The sequence below is a fragment of the Callospermophilus lateralis genome, chromosome 8, assembly GCF_048772815.1.
Source record: "Callospermophilus lateralis isolate mCalLat2 chromosome 8, mCalLat2.hap1, whole genome shotgun sequence".
In the NCBI taxonomy this organism is placed as follows: domain Eukaryota; kingdom Metazoa; phylum Chordata; class Mammalia; order Rodentia; family Sciuridae; genus Callospermophilus; species Callospermophilus lateralis.
In genome coordinates this window covers 403,047-423,321 of record NC_135312.1, presented here as the reverse complement: position 1 = coordinate 423,321, position 20,275 = coordinate 403,047, and the positions used below count along the sequence as shown (strand labels likewise).

At 44.4% G+C, this 20,275-nt stretch overlaps 1 protein-coding gene across 7 annotated transcripts in view; it reads right to left on the bottom strand.

Moving 5' to 3' along the window:
- Window positions 1–20,275, bottom strand: part of Pigg (phosphatidylinositol glycan anchor biosynthesis class G (EMM blood group)) — a 71,263-nt gene that overhangs the window by 40,843 nt on the left and 10,145 nt on the right. For 6 of the 7 annotated variants that reach the window (XR_013092179.2, XM_076864913.2, XM_076864911.2 and 3 more), the window contains exons 6-10: window positions 8,968–9,180; window positions 4,367–4,584; window positions 3,745–4,026; window positions 2,110–2,534; window positions 229–420 (exon numbers count right to left, since the gene is read on the bottom strand). Coding sequence is in view for 6 of the 7 variants with exons in the window: in XM_076864913.2 (XP_076721028.2) it covers window positions 229–420; window positions 2,110–2,534; window positions 3,745–4,026; window positions 4,367–4,584; window positions 8,968–9,180 (1,330 nt within the window). In the remaining variant the exon portion in view is untranslated. Of the gene's footprint in view, window positions 1–228; window positions 421–1,523; window positions 1,715–2,109; window positions 2,535–3,744; window positions 4,027–4,366; window positions 4,585–8,967; window positions 9,181–20,275 lie in introns of those variants that run through there. The other variant, XM_076864916.2, reaches the window with a different exon arrangement.

Sequence of the window (20,275 nt, the reverse complement as noted above, 5' to 3'; positions counted from 1 at the left end):
ACAGTCATATCTCAATGACCTTATTTCCAAGTTTTCTTTCTCTCCTAAAAGAATTAACAGAGTAGTTCATTAAGGTTTGGTAAGCTCTAGTAGCTATTGATGAAATCACCATTCACAAAAACCAAGCTCTAGTGCTGTAAGATTGGCATGGCATTTTTTAGGACATAAATTACCATAAAATACAAAGATACTTCTAAAATCAAGTTCTCATGTGTCCAGGGCACTTACTTTGAAAAGCCTTTGTTGCCTGGTTGCCATGGAAACAGCACATTCCCAATGGCTGCCCTGTAGCAGAAAACACCCAGCAGCCCCAGAGCCAAGGCTGCTCTGGACACCAGGGAGCACCCTCTCTGAACCAACAAGAAGATCACCAGCAGGGAGAGAGCGGCCAGGCCAGAGAGCTCCACCTTATGGTCAGAGCTGAAATGAAACAGAAAATGCAGAATCATTACCAAACTAGTGACCTCTGAGTCTCATAGTAATGATAGATATGTAAAAACAGCTAATTTTCCTGATAAGGGGGAAAAAAAAAAAGGCTGGTTGTTTAAATTCAAACAAAGGTTCTTCAAACGTTACAAATAAGACTGCCAAGCTGAAGTCTCCCTTGCCCTCACAGATGGACTCAGAGGTACACACGGTCCCAGTCCCCTGGACCCTCCTCTCCTGGCCTGTGCCCCTCACTCACAGATGAATTCACAGGCTGCCACCCCACAGTCTCCTGGGCGAGGAGGAGTGGGCAGAGCACATGGTACACAGAGTACAGGGTACACAGCTCATACTCACACAGCTCAGACTGGCAGCAGTGGTAAAATGGATGAGTAACTTTCTTCCAAGGCACACACAGAAAGGGGAAAAGACTTCAGAAATCTGAGGAGTGATGTGGCAGTGTCAAGTCAGGAGGATGGTCAGCACCGTGGACCTTCCTGGGGTCGCCTGGTTTGAACTGCGCCACCATTTCGGGTGCTCTTCTGCACTGCGGCACACCACCACAGAGAAGGCAGGGGCCTTTCCAACAGGATGCTGCTGCCTCTTTACCATCAACAGGAATGCTCGGACAGTGCAAGGACAGCTCAGGAGGCAAGCAGCAGCATGTCCATGCCTGAGATGACAGGCCAACAACATGCCAGGACTGTTCCAATGCTTCAATTTCCCAAGAAAATATGAAGTGGGGGTGTCACTGTGGTCTTCTGGGGCAGAAACTTCACACAGTCGGGCTCAGTGGCCTGGCCTCTCTCTAGCCCTGCTCCTTAATCTCCAGCTTGGGCATTCACTTCCAGGGCTGCTCTGGGACACACGGCAGACACCAGCGGTCTGCTGGAACACGCAACTTGCTGACTCAGCACTAGGGAATCCCAAAGGAGAGGCCATGTGGGGTCAGGGTTCTTTGGCTCACCTGTGCTCAAGCTGGGCTTCATCATCACAGGTGCAAGATAACCTGTGATGTGAGCCTGAAACTCCCTGGGCCCCAGAGGAGCAGCACTGCTGCTGTGTTTTGCAGTTATGAGGTCCATGAATTGAGCAGATGGTCACTGTCTGCTCCTCTTGCTGTTCTTGTCCATTTTAGCACCCCAGTAAAAGAGCCATCTTGACTGCTGCCTCAGTTTCCTTCGTGTGTACCATCCTTACTTTAAATGCTCCTGTCCGCTATAGTTCACTTTCTCTGTGCTCTCCAGCCACAGTAAGAGGCTCATAGTGCTGACCATCGTCACACGCTCTGTCCTCCCGGATGGAGAAAGAGAGTTGACAAGAGGAAGAAGGAGCTACAAAGGGCAGAGCTGCAGCAGAGGCCCCAGCCCCCGGCCCAGCTGACCTCATCCTTCCTGTCCCAGGCAGCAGTGCAGATTTAGCCACTATGAGCTCAACCTAGAGTCACATCTTAGGAGCAGTCACTCTAGAATTCAGGGTCTTAATCATGATCAGTTATCTGTAATTCAGTACCGAAAACCTATCAGGCCACCTTTCAACACTCGTTCCTGAGTTACGTTTGCTCATTTCTTTAGATTCCTTACATTATCCTATTCGTAAGATAAAACAGGCCTAAATGTAAAAGACCTAGTGTGTGACCATCACCTACAGAGGGTCTAGCCCATAGCTGAGGCTCATGCTTACCTGGTGAGCCAGAGGCCGAGGTCAGGCCTGTGGGCTCCCTGCACTCCCGTCTGGTTCAGGGACCGCAGCAGTCGGCAACAGGCCAGCACTAGCCAGGGGCTTGCCAGGATAGCCCACCGTGCGTGGCCCCCAAGTGCTTCTGAGGAGGGGGAGGCGTGGCCTGCTCTGTGGAGTATGGGGGCTCTGTAGACTGCACTGTCCTGCAGCATGTGGACACTGTGCTGAGGCTTGCTGTCATCTCCTGGAAAGCAGCTACGGCAGGTTTCTTGGCTCAGAGCCAGACACAGGGTATTGACCAGGAAGTACCAGGTCTGATGCTCCTCTTCCACAAAGCTGCTGGCACCCAGGCTCAGGACATGGCCTGCTGTGCCCAGCATCAGGAGAAGGTCCATCTCTGACCACCTGGAGCTGGGGAGAGCTGCATTCTGTGAGGAGGAAATGCATTTTCCGTAGTAATCTGAAAATGACATGTGTCTCTCTGCATGTGCTAAAATCCTCACTCACAGCGAAGAACCCCCTGTTACAGACACCTGCTGGTCCTCAGCCCAGTGCCTGCTGCCCATTCTGGAAGACCCCTCCCCTGCTTCTGGGACATTGACACCACATGGCCAGCCAGTTGTCCTCACCCTGGACTGCAAGTCATAAGCTCGGTGGCAGAGACTGAAAGCACCTGGGCTCTCTGGGCAGTGACAGAGCTCGGAGCACTGGCCAGTGGCTCCTGACCCAGCCCTCCTGCTCCCGCTTCCATGCCAGTTCCTGTTGTTCAAAACCAAAGGACCCTGATAAATTCCTTAAACCAGACATCTAATTTCTCCATGAATTTCCAGAACTCCATGATCCCCACTACAATGGTTTCTGTTAAGATGACAAGGGTGGCACACAGTACTATCCATGAAGCAGGCTGGCCAAAGACAGCTCGAGATGAGGGCGCAACTGTTCGTATTCTTTTGAAACCATTGCTTGTGAGGTACCCAGGGAGAGTCACCAAGAGCCCAGCCAGGCCCTAGAGATGCAGCTGTGGATGAAGACCATCATGTCCTAGGGACACATGAGTGCCTGGGCCCAGATACAGCAAGGAGGGATGGCAGCTGCATGGGATGGGGCTGGAGTCTCTGCACAGGGCACTCTGGACCCAACTGCAACTATCCATTCTTCCTGTCACCACCTCTAAGCTCACAAACAAAGGTGCCAAACCAGAGACTAAGAATTGCAAAGGAAAATGTCAGCCTTGAAAAGAAAACTGCACTTGGCGAGGCTGACCAGATGAGCAGGGCCATCTCCTGTGTGTCTACCTGAGACTGTCTCTCAACCACAGGGCAAGGGCCTACTAGGACTCAGACTCACACTCCCCATCCTTGTGTAGCAGCTCTGCTTCTACTTCCTCCCCAGTTCAGGAAACCTTTTTATCTCAACTGAGAATAAAGGGCTGGGACGTGACTACAACCATAACCTTGCAGTCAAGATGCCAGAGGTCTGGGTGGCTGCTGAGGTCCTTCCCAACTAACCCCTTTGGTATGTGGCTATCCCAGGGAACTGCCCTACCAGAATTATACTGGTACATGCCAGGTGTTCAACCAATGTCTGATGACTGGAAGTCTGGCCGACATAACAAGAGCGTACGTGGATACAGCCTACCTTCCTCAGGAGAGTGTTCTCGATGATGGTCCGGGTGAGAGTGGAGACAATTGCACAGAGCAGTGCGGAAACCAGAACCATCAGCCCTCCTGCCACCAGCCACGGGAGGCTACAGAGGTAGCAGGAACTTGTGGCTGAGGTGCACACTATGACGTGAATGGCCGAAAGAACGAGGAATACCAAATAAAAGAGCAGGGAAAACACAGGAGACCGCAGAGGAACTTCCAGGTCGGCCCCTCTGCGCAGCGCCTGTGGGGTGCTGAGGAGGAGCAGGGTGAGAACCTGGAACAGAAAAACACCAGTGGTTTCTGTGACCGGGGGGCATCCCTCTGAGCTCATCAGCTGCTCATACAGTGAGGTCAGAAGAGCCCATTGAAGGATTACTTTTAACTGTCTACCCAAACCACATGCCTTATTATTTCTCTTCCCATGGCAACGCTGAGGGTAGACACCTGTTGCATGCACTGCTTTGTGTCCAAGTCAAGGCACAAAACAAAAGGGTTGAAAAATTCAGTTTTCTTGTTTAGCAACAACCTTATTATATATATTTTGAACTGTCCTATTTTGGCTGAGTTACCAAACAAATTTAGCACCTGAGCCATGGCTCCATGAATATCCGTACCTCCAAAACCACGACAGTCCCCACTGCCATTGAGTAGATATCGTACTGGGCCACCTGTGTGCTCAGAGACAGACTCAGGGTCTTCAGTGCACCCAGGTACTGCCTGAGCACCTTGGTTCCAAGGCTGAGCAGGATGTCTGAACGGTTTTCCTCCAAGTGTAGTTTGACCCAGTTCCCATGCAACCTTTCGGCCATTTTAAACTGCTCAAATCCGGGATCTAGCAAGAGAACCAAAAGATCACACGCATGTCAGAACAGACACAATTCCAGAGTATTCGGTTTTTCTTGGCACATTTTTAGAACAGATACCTCTCTGTCCCTTTAGGGGAGGGGCTGAGGAAGCTGAGGAAATGTGTGTGTCCATTATCAGCACTGTCAGGCCTGGGTCATCAGCACACACAGTGACAGAAATGTCTGCTGCTGCTCCTCCTGGATTCCTTCTTCACCTCCCTCACTTGCCTTTCCCCTTCCTCCCTGTTGTCTCTTTCCACTCTTCTTGTGCAGTATTAAAACTACCCTGAAGTGCATTACTGACAGGCCCTATTTTGCAGAATGCTTGTCTTGGCAGTGTGTGTGGGGACCTTGCCCACCATGCCTACCTGCCCAGCAAAGGCTGGCCCTCTGTCCTTGTACTAGCACCACTGAGGCCTGTCCCTGCTCAGGATGGCCAGTGGTGCAGCCTACATGGAATGCCAGCTCCCAAAAGAACCCAGCCTCATGTCTGCTGGAGACCAAGGCTGACATGGCCCTTTTCTAGAGCTGGCTGGGCTAAGTCTTTGCTGGATCACACTTACTAGTGACCAGATGGGTCTGTAAACCAAGAACTTCCTCTCTGAGTCTTCATGCTCCAGAAGGGCCACTGGAGGGCGGTCTTAGTGTGCCCATCAGCAGGCTCCCCAACCAGACACTGAGCTTGAGGGATTCTGTGAGCACACCTCGGTCCTTGCCCAGCAAGTGACCATTAGCTGCTGAAGTCTAGAGCCTGTGGCACAAGCCCCAGACATGTACCCCGAGGCCTGCAAGCCAACCTGGGAGAGCTGGAGGATGTGACCTGGAAGAGGCAATGGCCAGCACCATGCCAAGCAACTTATTCCTTGTTTTCCATAGCAATGAGCTGGGAGTGTCATGTGAGCATCATGCCTGTTTCCAGAGGCAGCATCTAAGACAGAGGGCAAATCACCTGCTACTCACAGAGCGGTGGGAGTAGACATCTGAACTAAGGGTGAAACTCCAAAGCTGGCAACAAGATGCTGCACTTCCCACCCTGAAGTGGGCCACTTGTGTCCACAGTTCCTCTAAGAGAGAGAAACACAGGCACCTGTGTCTATACCCCACAACGTCCCCATCCAGGAATCACAGAGACATGGGGCCACATGTTCATTTATCCAAACACACACTTCCTGAGCCCTAACTATAGGCCAAGGGTGGTATGTTGGGTAAGACACATGGTGAGTGAATAGGTACAATTCCTGCTTCCTTGGCAGGGTTCTGTAGGGGTCTCTCTCTCTCTCTCTCTCTCTCACACACACACACACACACACACACACACACACCCCCTTATATACTGAGAAGGATGCTGCAAAGGAAAAGCAGATGGTATAATGCAAGATCTCTGGTAATGGGGAGGAACTGATTTAAGATTGTAAGTGGGGTAGGAAAAGGATAGTCTGACTTGTAAGCTGAAAGTTAAGGATCCCAGGCATGTGCAAAGATCCTGAGGCAAGGAACAGCCAGTCCCACAAGAGTGGAAAGACTGCCCAAGGACAGGATGGGTAAAGTGGGTCTCTATAGGCTTTGCTGAGAGCTATACCATTTCTGTGTCAGCACATGTACGGACAGTGTGGACACAGGCTTCTTGGGGGTGTAGGACCCCAGGGATGTTTCCTCATTCCAGGGGCCGTCCTGGGTTTGTCTGGCAGGGTCATCTCTTCCCCTACTCACTTTGGCTCTCCATTTCTCCTACCCTGATATTTCTGAAATAGGCAAACAATGCTTCCGTTGTCTCTTGCTTTCATTGGTGTTTTTTCTAGTGCAAGAGAAAGGGTACACATTAACAACAATAAATATGAAAAACTATCATGCTAATAAAAACTATTTTTGGAAAAAATGAAACAACCAAAAGTAATAGTTGGGTCTGGTCTGGACTGAAATGTGTGCTGCCTAGGCCTCACCTGCAAGAAGCTCCTCCCTAGGCACCTCATGGCTATGCGCTGGCTCAGCAGGTCCTCCCACCCTGTTGCCTGTGGCTCCTGGCCAGTCCCCAGTTGCAAGGCCTGTCTTCTACATGTGACACTCACAGTGTCACCTGCTGCTGGCAGCACTCCACAACCTCCAAGAGGAAGACCTGCTAACATCAGGTCAAGTGCTGCCTCAAACCGGAGGCACCTTCTCTAGACTCCAGAGGGGGCCTGGGGTCAGGCGAGTTGGTATTTGATGTGCCTGGATGTGGCAGAGTAAAGCATTTGAAAATACAATTCAACAAATTGTAAAAAAATGTTCAACATCCCTGGTAAACAGGGAAATGTAAATAAAAACTACACTAAGATTTCATCTCATTTCAGTCAGAATGACAATGATCAAGAATACAAATAATAATAAATGCTGGTGAGGATGTAGGGGGAAAAGTACACTCATACACTGTTGGTAGGACTGCAAACTCATACAACCATTCTGGAAAGCAGCATGGAGATTCCTCAAAGGGCTAGGAATGGAACTACCATATGACCCAGCTACCTGACTCTTTGGTATTTATCCAAAAAGTCTAAAATCAGCATACTACAGTGACCTAGCCACATCAATGTGTATAGCAGTGCAATTCACAAAAGCCAAATTATGAACCAGCCCAGATGCTCGTCAATAGATTAGTGGATTAAGAAAATGTGGTACATACACATAATGAAATCTTACTTTTTTCAGCAAATGGACAGAACTGGAGAACATCATGCTAAGTGAAACAAGTCAGACTCAGAAGATCAAGGGTCAAATATTTTCTCTCATATGCTTAAGCTAAAGAAAAATAAGGGGAAAAGGTGGGGTGGGGATTGGATATCATAAAAATATAGAGGAAGACCAATGGAGTAGAAGAGGGAGATTGAGAGGGAGGGAGGAGGGAAGGGAAAGGGGAGAAAATGGGGAATGAATTTAACAAAATCATGCTATATGCATATGTCAGTATACCACAGGTGATTCTACCTGTATGTGAAGGTAGAAAACACCAACCAAAAATAAATAAATGAGAGGAAGGATGATCAGTGGAACAGAAGGAGGGAGAAAAGGGGGCACCTGGGACTGAAATGGAATAAATCAAATTCCAAGCATATGTGATTTTGTCAAAATGAATCCAACTACTGTGTATAACTCTAATGCTCTACAAACAAACAAAACAAAACTCAAATATCTACAGAGGGCCCCAGGAAGGCACATTCTTATCCAGGGACCATTTTTTAAAATTAATTTAAAATTTTTTGTTCCTCCCAGGACCATTCCTATTGGCACATAAACATCCTTTGTAGCTCTGGCTTAAATTGAAAACACTTGCTTTCAGCCCCACATCAACCCAGTCCATTTCCCTGCTCACCTTCTATTGTCCTCACCTGTACCACCCCAACCAGGCTTCCCCAGTATCCCATTGAGCTGGTCTGCAGGTCCTGATGAGCCTGTACTGCAGGTCAGCAGTCAGTTCCCAGTAGTTGACACAGTTGCCCACTGCTTCCTCATGAAACTCTGGTTCATGGCTTCCCGATCATTGTGCCCCACGACCCTGCCTTGCCAACTTGCTCCTGTCAAAGTTTTGCCCATAGCAGTGTATGATAGCCCCCTTTCACTGCCACGCTGAGAACACAGAGGCCCATCCTTCCCATGGGTCTTCTATGACCTTGTATCCCAGAGCTCCAGCAGATCCTGTTTCACTCCCTTCAAAACATCCACAGTGTAACTGTTTCTCCCAGATTCCACTGCCACCGGCAGCCTCCTCTCTCCCCAGAGCACTGCAATTGCTTTCTGACTCATTTTCTCCTGAGAGCCTTGGAAAACACAGGCCCAAGATTCTGGGTTTGGTGCAAAACCCTGCAGTGCCCCCGACCTTACCCAGAATAAAAGTCAAAGCCCTCCGATGCCCAGTGGGCCCCCATATCTCTCTGATGTCCCTGCTGCAGCACCTGGTCTCCTCAGCCTGTGGGGCTCCCTCTTGGGCATCTACTCAAAGGTAAGTCCTGTCGCCAGCACCCACTCCTGCACTCCCCTTCCCTGTGCATTCTTTCTCAAGGTGGCCATCTGGCATCCACCATGGTACTTTTCTTTCCTCCCTCTGGAAGGTTTTGTGGGGACAGAAACCTTGTGCCATGTGTGCTTATCTCCAGTGCCTTTAACACTCCTTGGCTCATAAGAAGAACATGGTGAATGTTAGCAGAATGAATATGGTTATGAAGGAACCACACCTAGATGATGCATCTGTGGGTTCTGAAGGTCAGGAAGACAGGGACATGGTGGAAGAGCGTGAAACACAAAGTAGCCCATGACAACCACAATGCACAGCACAAAGCACATGGGAACACGGGACACAGATGGTGACCTCAGAGGCTGGGAACTGCCAGTTAGCTTACCTTTCTCATAAGATGGCATGTTCTCCTGCAGCAACTTGCTGAGCTGCACTGTGTTCAGGTGTAAGAATCTCAGTTGTTCCCTCACTGGTTTCCCTTCTACAACTGGGAATAAGAGACTCCCCACACTGTCTTTAGGAATTGGCAAACCAAGTCCAATTGCCAGTGTTGCAGCCAAATCAGTCTGCTGGACACGCTTTGGGTGTCGGATGTCCCCTAGAGAAGAGAGAACATTCTAAATGACAGGGAGATGGTATGCATTCTTGAAATTGGCCTTCTACAAATCACCCATCTCTTCAAAACATTCACCATAGACTCACATAGAAACCACATCCTTGCTTTGTGTGTCAAAAAAATTTACTGAATGACACTTTCCTGGGAGAGACTAACAAACAATTCAGTACTGCATGAGTTGCTGAGCAGGGCTGAGCATGGAGGTGGCAGGCAGTCCTGCAGAGGCCAAGAGTGGCCACTTTAGTGATGTCAACAGTCCACACTAAACCTGACTATATTAGTTTCAGAACACTCTGGGTTCTCTCTAGGCCCCCTGGCTCAGCTCTCTCAGTGGACCCTGAGCAGATGCTTATCCTAGGGAGATCAGAATGAGGCTGAATTTACTGAGCAGGTGTCACCCTTGACTTGGAGCTGCAAGATGTCTGCCTGTAATGAAAGGTCTTCAAGTCCAACAGCAGCAGGCCAGGCTGCTAGCCCCTTGCAAGGATGGTGGGTGTGGTGTCAGGCAATAGGTCCATTCAGGTCCTGCTCTGCCACTGTCCAGCACAAACTTGAAGAAATTCAGCTTGGTTGAGTTTTCTCATCTGTAAGAAGAGCCAGCAGCCCCATCCCCGCCAGAGGCTGTGAACAGGCCTGCAGGTCTTCCTCTGTCACTAGGAAGTCTACCCAGATGGCCCAGCAAGGTGTTGGTCTCTTGGATACTCAAGTGTGACTCTGTGCAGATTTTACTTTAATTGTAGTAATTTGTGGCTGTGCAGACTTTTTCATTTGGTCAAATTTATTTTGTCGACTGATCCTTTAACAATGGCTTCTGGGTTGTGCTTAGAAGGAACTTTCCACTACGATTTTATTATTTGTTTTCTTCCTGTGTGTGTGTGTGTGTGTGTGTGTGTGTGTGTGTGTGTATTTAACAATAAGCTAAAACAAAACAAAAGCACAACACAGATCCACCCCCACCTGCCCAGGTCTCACACTCCTGAGATCATATATCTGCCAGAGATGGCACAGGTGAGTCATACGCCCCTAACTATCAACTTTGGGTGCTGATAACCAGGTTGGGAGGTTGAAAGTGAGGGAGATGTAAAGGGCTTAAGCAGCCAGGGCAAGATGGTGAGTGAGGAGGTCAGAGGCAGGACCAGAACAAAGCAGCATGGAGAGGGTCTTCTGATGTGGTCAATATCCTGGTTAACAAAAGGCTTGTGAACACAAGCAAGGCCCAGACAGACACTTCTGTACTTGTGCTCGTAAGCAGGGGATCTGATAGAAAAACTGAAGTAGACAGGTAGACAGAAGGAGCACCGATCAATAATAGTGAGAAGAGTGTGGACAGGGGAGGAAAGGAGGAAATTCCAGAGACCATAAAAAGAACAAGCCAAAACTCCCCCACCAGGCACCCAGCTCTGGGGCCCTTCTCTTTAGAAAGTCTATCTCTGTCACTTTTAGAATAAACCTGCTGCTTGCTTGCTCTCTCTGTGTCCTGTTCTTCAATTCTTTGCTGAGTGGAGACAATGAACCCAGTATTCCTAGAGGGTAATGAAAGGACAGAGTAAGGTCTAAGCAGTTCACTGCATCATCCTGAATATGAACTCAAGCCTGTTTTATCTTAGATTTCCTTACTCTGTCCAGAGAACAGAGGGGCCAGCATCAGCAGGCACCTCCATCTCTGAGAGGGTGGCCCTCAAACAGTACTTCCACTCAAAGGAAAAGGTGGAAGCCGATCAGGTCTCAAGGACACCGCACAATGGACTAGCAACACTGCACAGACCAGAGGGCCAGGAGAGCAGACAACTACCACCAAGGCCTTGTCTAAAGGACTCAGGAGCTGATACAAAGATATTCCCACTGGCCAAAGATGTGGCAATTGAATACTAAAAATAACTGATGAGTGGAATCAAATCAACATGCCTAACTCCATAAGTTCACAACGATACTAAAAAGAAGAGCAAACTTAGTTGTGAACTCATTCATCAAAATGAAATTAGTGAGGAATAACCCCCATTTCTTGTCTCTCTTTTTTTAAATTTAAAATTCTTTTTTTTAATATTTATTTTTTAGTTGGACACAATATCTTTATTTATTTATTTTTATGTGGTGCTGTGGATGGAACCCAGGGCCTCGCACATGCTAGGCGAGTGCTCTACCGCTGAGCCACAACCCCAGCCCTCTTGTCTCTCTCATATAAGTGATAACATTGGGCAACAGAAAAGCAGGCACATGGGGGAGCTTTCTTTATAGCATTATTCTGGCTGCTTTGGTTTGAAGGCATCTCCCAGAATTGTGTGATGGAAGCATCATCTCCAATGCACAGTGCTAGGCCTGGGGCCTCTGGGCAGGCGTCAGCTTATAAGGCCAATGCTGTTATTAAAGGGCTTGGCAGAAGGAGTGAGTCCTTCTTGCCCTTATGCTTTCTGCCATGTGAATATCAGCACCCCTCCCCTTGGTAAGAGGAAGCATTTAAGCTCCAATGTGGAGATGGAGTGCTCCATATTTCATGTCTTGGCCTTGGCCTTTCCAGGCTCTAGAACTGAGAAATAAACTTATTTTCTTTTAAGTTATCTATCTGTGGCATTCTATTATAGCAGCTCTCATGGACTAAGGCACTGGCTAAGAAATACCTATAATATATTATCTATAATTACCTATAATATAATACCTATAGGAAATACCTATAATAGTTAAAACAACATGGTTTACAAACTCCACTGAACTTCTGGACCTAGTTGACATTCAATGGCTGCCAGAATCACAATACAGCAGATAGCCAGAGACTATATCCTTCCTGGGGCAAGCAGCCCTGCTTAGACCAGACAGGACAGACCAAACAGACCAGAAAAGGACAAACCAGAACAAACCAACCAGAGAAAATGAGACCAGACCAGAATAAACCAGAACAAAGTAGACCTGACCAGAACAAACCAGAACAGACCAGAAAAGAATAAATCAGAATAAAAAACGAACCAGAACAAACAGACCTGACCAAAGCATACCAGAACAGACAGAACTGAACAAACCCACCGCCTGAATCTGCTTGGTGTCTGGGTCAGAGGAAACCCATAAGATGGATAGAGAAAGTCTCAGTTAACACTGAAGAGAACAAGCAGCAAAATCCATTGCAGGAGATCCGTGGGACAAATAACCGGCTTCTTCAACAGTAAGTTGTGGTAAAATATAATTTCAAGATATTGCCGCTTCTATTAAGGGATAACAATAAGGACCTGGTAAGAAGTCACCAAGGTCCCTGTGGGCCTGCCGCACCAGAGGTTTCTCTACTAGGGGTGCTAACAGTTATCCTGTCGCTGAGGTAACGGAGTCTTGCATGGGGTTGCTTATCTCTTGTTTCTCCTACTAATAGCTAATTTCTTATGATTTCCCTCTCACTAGTCATATAACCTAATACCTCCATATTCTCACATCCTACCTCATAAACATCTCAGCCAACCCCCCAGGCCCCCTTCTTCCACTAGAAACTGTAAACCATTAAGCAAACCTATTGACTATATGGTAGAAGATAACCGGACTCATCATTTCTGATTATAGTGACAAAGCTATAAATGTAAAAATAGAAGCTAACTGATATATGGCTGCATGTTGGGTACACTGAGTGCTGTAATATTGATTTCTTCCTTAATAGTGAGGTATAGATAATCTATAGGGACACTAAAAGACAATAGGGCAGAAGCTATGATACCTCAGATAACACTGCAAGAGAGAAAGATACATAGACATCATGAATAAATAAGGGAGGAAAGTGCCCCAACAAACCAAGATACTACAACAACAGAATCCATAGATAGCACAATAGGTGAAATGTCAGAGAAGGCATTCAGAATATACATAACTAAAATGATTTGGGAATTAAAGAACGACCTAAGCGAGCAGATAAAAACAAAAACCGATCACTCCAACAAAGACATAAGGGACCAAATACAGGCAACCATCAATCACACCAACAGAGAGATAGGAGAGCAAATACAGAGGTTGCAAGATATTATTTCAAGAAAGAGAGAGAGATACTGAAAAAAAAACAGAAATCTTTGAAATGAAAGAAACAATAAGACAATTAAAAAACTCAACAGATAGCAAAACCAACAGACTAGATCACTTGGAAGACAGGACCTCAGATAATAAAGACAAAATATACAATCCTGAAAATAAAGTTGATCTCACAGTGAAGATGGTAAGAAACCATAAACAGAATATCCAAGAATTATGAGACACCATCAAAAGACCAAATTTAAGATTTATTGGAATAGAGAAAGGTTCAGAGATTCAAACCAAAGGAATGCACAATCTCTTCAATGAAATAATATCAGAAAATTTCCCAAGCATAAAGAATGAACTGGAAAATCAAATACAAGCAGCATATAGGACATCAAATGTATAAAATTACAACAGATCTACACAAAGACACATTATAATGAAAATGCCTAGCATACAGAATAAGAATAGATTTTTAAATGCTACAAGAAAGAAAAATCAGATTACCTATAAGGGAAGACCAATTTCGATCTCAGCAGATTTTTTTAACCCAGACTGTCAAAACCAGGAGATCCTGGAACAACATATACCAAGCTCTAAAAGATAATCGATGCCAACCAAGAATCTTATATCCAGAAAAATTAAGCTTCAAATTTGACAATGAAATAAAAACCTTCCATGATAAACAAAAGCTAAAAGAATTTACAGCAAGAAACTCTGCACTTCAGAACATTCTTGGCAAAATATTCCAGGAGGAGGAAATGAAAAACAATAATGAAAATCTGCAAAGGAAAGAACTACAGTAAAGGAAAAACCAACCAAAGGAGAAACCCAGTTAAGCTAAATACCAAAAATAACAAAAAATGACTGGTGATACAAATCACGTCTCAATAATAAGCCTAAATGTTAATGGCCTAAACTCACAAATAAAAAGACATAGGCTGGTAGATTGGATTAAAAAAAACCCCCAACAATATGCTGCCTTCAAGAGACTCATCTCATAGGAAAAGACACCCACAGACTGAAGGTGAAAGGTTGAGATAAAATGTACCATTCACATGGCCTATGTAAACAAGCAGGGGTTTCCATCTTCAAAACAAATAAAGTAGACTTCAATTCAAAGTTAATCAAAAGGGATAAAGATGTACATTTCATACTGCTTAAGGAAACCATTAATCAACAAGACATAACAGTTATAAATATATATGCCCCAAATAATGGAGCATCTATGTTCATCAATCAAACTCTTCTCAAGCTCAAGAGTCAAACAGACCACAACACAATAATTCTGGGTGACTTTCATACACTTCTTTCACCACTGAATAGATCTTCCAAACAAAGCTAAAAAAAGAAACTATAGAAATCAATAATACAATCAATAACTTAGACTTAACTGACATATATAGAGTATATAATCCATCAATGAGCAAATACACTTTTTTCTCAGCAGCATATGGATCCTTTTCTAAAATAGACCATATAGTATGCCACAAAGCAAATCTTAGTAAATAAAAAAAGTAGAGATACTACTCGACATTCTATCAGACCACAATGGAATGAAATTAGAAATCAATGATAAAATAAAAAATAAAAGATACTCCAACACCTGGAGACTAAATAATATGCTATTGAATGAACAATAGTTGCAAAAGATATCAAAGAGGAGATTAAAAAATTCTTAGAGGTAAATGAGGACACTGATACAACATATCAAAATCTCTGGGACACTATGAAGGCAGTTCTAAGAGGAAAGTTCATAGCATGGAGTTCATTCCTTCAAAGAAGAAAAAGTCAACAAATAAATGACTTAACATTACTTCTCAAAGCCCTAGGAAAAGAACAAATCAACCCCCAAAGCAGTAGAAGACAGGAAATAATTAAAGTCAGAGCTGAAATCAATGAAATTGAAACAAAAGAAACAATGGAAAACATTGACAAAACAAAAAGTTGGTTCTTTGAAAAATAAATAAAATTGAAAAACCATTAGCCATGCTACAAAAAGAGGGAGAATACTCAAAATTCCTAACATCCGTGATAAAAAAGGAAATATTATGACTGACACTACAGAAATACAGAAGATAATTAGAAATTATTTTGAAAATTTGGACTCCAATAAAATAGAAAATATCAAAGGCATCAATATGCCCAAACTAGATCAGGATGATATACACAAATTAAACAGATCAATTTCAAACAAGGAAATAGAGGATGCTATCAGAAGCCTATCAACTAAGAAAAGCCCAGGACTGGATGAATACACAGCTGAGTTCTACAAGACCTTTAAAGAAGAACTAACACTAATACTTCTCAAACTATTTCATGAAATAGAAAGAGAGGGAACACTTCCAAACACATTCTATGAGGCCAATATCACCCGGATTCCAAAACCAAAGACACATGAAAGAAAGAAAACTTCAGACCAATATCTCTAATGAATATAGATGCAAAAACTATCAACAAAATTCTGGCAAATTGAATACAAAAACATATCAAAAAGATAATGCACCATGATCAAGTAGGGTTCATTCTAGGGATGCAAGGTTGGTTCAACATACAGAAATCAATAAATGTTATTCACCACATCAATAGCCTCAAAGATAAAAATCATATGATCATCTCAATAGATGCAGAGAAAGCATCTGATAAAATATAGCATCCCTTCATGTTCAAAATGCTATAAAAACTAGGGATATTAGGAACATACTTCAACACTGTAAAAGCTATTTATGCTAAGCTCCAGGCCGACATCATTCTAAATGGAGAAAAACTGAAAGCATTTCCTCTAAAAACTGGAGAAAGACAGGGTTGCCCTCTTTTACCACTTCTATTTAACATAGTTCTTGAAACTCTAGCCAGAACAATCAGATAGACAAAAGTAATTAAAGAGATACAGATAGGAAAAGAAGAACTAAAATTATCACTATTTACAGACAATATGATTCTATACCTAGAAACCCAAAATATTTCACCAGAAATCTCCTAGCACTAATAAATGAATTCAGTAAAGTAGCTGGATATAAAATTAACACCCATAAATTAAAGGCATTTCTGTACATCAGTGACCAATCCTCAGAAAGAGAAACTAGGAAAACCACCCCATTTACAACAGCCTCAAAAAATAAAATACTTGGGAATAAACTTAATGAAAGAGGTGAAAGACTTTTACAATGAAAACTACAGCACACTAAAAAAGAAATTAAAGAAGCCCTTATAAGATAGAAAGATCTACATTAGATAGGCAGAATTAATATTGTCAAAATGACCATACTACCAAAAGCACTAAATCAGATTCAATGTAATCCCAATCAAAATCCCAATGATATTCCTCACAGAAATAGAAAAAGCAATCATGAAATTCATCTGCAAAAATAAGAGATCCAGAATAGCCAATGCAATCCTTAGCAAGAGTGAAGCTGGTGGCATTATTATTCCAGACCTTAAACTATAGTTCAGAGCAATAGTAACAAAAACAGCATGATATTGGCACAAAAATAGTCCTATAGACCAATGGTACAGAACAAAGGACACAGAGACTAACCCACATAACTACAGTTATCTTATATTAGACAAAGATGCTGCCAGGCATGGTGGTGCACGCCTATAATTCCAGTGGCTCAGGAGGCTGATGCAGAAGGATTGCAAGTTCAAAGCCAGCCTCAGCAATTTAGCAAGGTGCTAAGCAACTCAGTGAGATCTTGTTGCTAATAAAATACAAAATAGGGCTGGGAATGTGGCTCAAGTGCCCTGAGTTCAATCCCTGGTACCCTCCCCCCACCAAAAAAAGTGCCAAAAATGTACATTGGAGAAAAGATGGCCTCTTCAACAAATGGTGTTATGAAAACTGGAAATCCACATGTAACAAAATGAAATCAAACCTCTATCTCTCACTATGCACAATATTCAATTCAAAGTGAATCAAGGACCTAGGAATTACAACAGAGACCTTGCGCCTAATATTAGAAAAAATAGGCCCAAATCTCCATCATGTTGGATTAGGCTCCAACTTCCTTAATAAGACTCCTATGGCTCAATAATTAAAACCAAGAATCAATAAATGAGATGGATTCAAACTAAAAAGCTTCTTCTCAGCAAAAGTAACAATCAATGAGGTGAACAGAGAGCCTACAGAATGGGAGAAAATCTTTACCACAAGCACATCAAATAGAGCACTAATCTCTAAGATATAAAAAACACTCAAAAACCTTAACACCAAAAAACCAAATAACCCAATCAATGAGCCAAGGAACTGGACAGACACTTTTCAGAAGATGATATACAATCAATCAACAAACATATGAAAAAATGTTCAACATCTTTAGCAATTAGAGAAATGCAAATCAAAACTACTCTAAGATTTCATCTCACTCCAGTCAGAATGTCAGTTATCAAGAATACAAACAACAATAAGTGTTGGCGAGAATGGGGGGAAAAGGCACACTCATACTTTGCTGGTGGGACTGCAAATTGGTGCAGCCAATCTGGAAAGCAGTATGGAGATTCCTTGAAAAACTTGGAATGGAATCACCATTTGACCCAGCTATCCCATTCTTTGGCTTATACTCAAAGGACTTAAAAGCATATTACAGGGACACAGCCATATCAATGTTTATAGCAGCACAATGCATAATAGCTAAATTGTGTAACCAGGACTGGCGTTGAGGCTCAGTGGTAGAGTGCTTGCCTAGTACGTGCAAGGACCTGGGTTCGATCCTCAGCACCACATAAAAATAAATAAATAACATAAAGATACTGTGTCCAACTACAATTAAAAAATATTTTTTAAAAAATTGTGGAACCAACCCAGATGCTCTTCAGTAGCTCAATGGATAGGGAAACTTTGGTACATATATAGAATGGACATTACTCAGAATTAAAAGAGAGTAAAATCATGGCATTTGCAGGTAAATGGATAAAGTTGGAGAATATAAAGCTAAGTGAAGCAAACCAATCCCCAAAAACCAAAGGCCGAATGTTTTCTTTGATATGAGGATGCTGACTCATAATGGCAATGGAGGGGGAGCATGGGAGGAATGGAGGAACTTTAGATAAGGCAAAGGGGAGGGAGGGGAAAGGAGGAGGCAAGGGGAGTAGGAATGATGGTGGAATGAGTTAGACATCTTACCCTAAGTACATGTATGAAGACACAAATGGTGTGAAATACTTTGTGTACAATCAGTGACTTGAAATATTGTGTTCTATATGTGTAATATGAAATGAATTGCATTCTGCCATCGTGTATGACAAATTAGAATAATAAAAAAAGGAAAGAACAGCAGTGGAGGTGATCATGTAGACCTAAGAGATAGTGCAGAAGCACATTTCTTCTGCTTCCTCTGAACTGATTAGAAAAGCAATGATATAAAACTGTATGTATACCATCCTGCTGCCAGCTGCCAGCTGCCAGCAAACAGAAATGCAGCATGTCCGGCAGGGCAGAGCTGTCCAGGAAGAAAACACTGATGCCCTCCCAAACACAGCACACAGTGTTCACAGCAGCAAAGCAGAAGCAGCCGAGGGCCCCTCCACCAGGGAATGGGAATGTGGTCTGTCCACACCACGGAATATGGTTCCATAACAGAAAGGAACAAAGACCAATGAGCCTGCAGAAGCATTACCTTAAGTGCAGCACTGAGGCTACAATGGGACAGCTTCCTTGCATGTGACACATTCAGGAGGCCCATCCACAGACACCAAAAGCAAAGCAGTGACTGCCCACACTGGGGGGAATGGAGGGTAGGGGCCAAAAGCAAGGGGCCTCATTTTTAGAAGATGGAAATGTCCTAAAATTGACTGTGACGACTCGCCCATCTCTGTGAAGATACTATAGGGCACGTAATATGGCTCAAGATGTGGCCAATGGGGGTTAAGAAGCACCTGCTGCTGGGAAGCCAGACAGAGCCACTATCAGGACCCAAGCCCGTTGTACCCACAGCACTCATGGACAGTGCCACTGATTCTATATATATATATATATTTATTTATTTTTTAGTTGTAGATGGACACAATACCTTTATTTGTTTTTATGTGGTGTTGAGGATTGAACCCAGGGCCTCACGCTTGCTAGGTGAGCATGCTACCACTGAGCCACAATGCCAACCCTACTGATTCTTAAATACAAGTCTTAGAGATGAAATGTTGGCATTCTGTTACACAATGACTCTAACATTCCCACATAAAGAATGCCAGCTTGACAGTCTCTTTTTCACCTTCTCCATGGCAAAGGCTGTGCCTGCTCCCTTTTGTTAATCCAGTGGTGCCCAGCACAGCAGCTGGCTATCAGGTGCTCAATAAACCCCTTTTGAGTGACCAAACAGTGGATGAAGGGAGGGTCCCTCTTTCAGATATGAGAGATGCACAATGACCTTGCCCAGGGTGTGGATGTGGAATCAGGCACCAGAACTGGGTGCTGTGGCTCAGTGTGTACACCAACCAGGAGGCAGGCTTTTAAGCTGTCACCGGGAAAGGCTGGGTTATAAGAGCCAGTGATACATCTTAGGGGCCAGACACCCAAGAGGAGAAAGCTATGAAGAGCTAGAAGCAGGTGGAAGCACTTCCCCAACCAATCCTCCCTTAGTTTGAAGATTCATTCATTTAGCAAATAATTCTTGGCACCTGTCACACATCAGGCAATGTCTGGGGCTCTTGGCATATAGTGGTCCTGCCCCCCTCTGACTCAGTGTGGAAAGAGAAGGCAGATTGCTGTGAATCCCACAAACAAGCCTATAATGACAAAGCTGGTGAAGAATGATGCAGGGAGCACAGGGTGCAGTGGAAGAGCTGATAGGTGATGTAACTTAGACTAGGACCAAGGGGCAGGAGACCACAGGGGTGAGGACAAGGGTGTTGGCAGGTGAGGAAGTGCCTGCTGAGGGCAGAGGCAGGGTACATAAGCAATGGGGAAAGTGGCTAGGAGGAAACAATAGGGCTGGCAAGAAGCCTTTATGGGATCTTTATCCTAAGTTCAACCACTGAAAGGTTTTATGTACAGGGAAATTTGATGGAAAGGAATGTGGAGAGTGAGAAAGAAGTGGGACAAGAGGGACCCATGTGGATAGTGGTGACACTTGCTGGCAGGGATAAGGAAGGACAAACTTGGGAG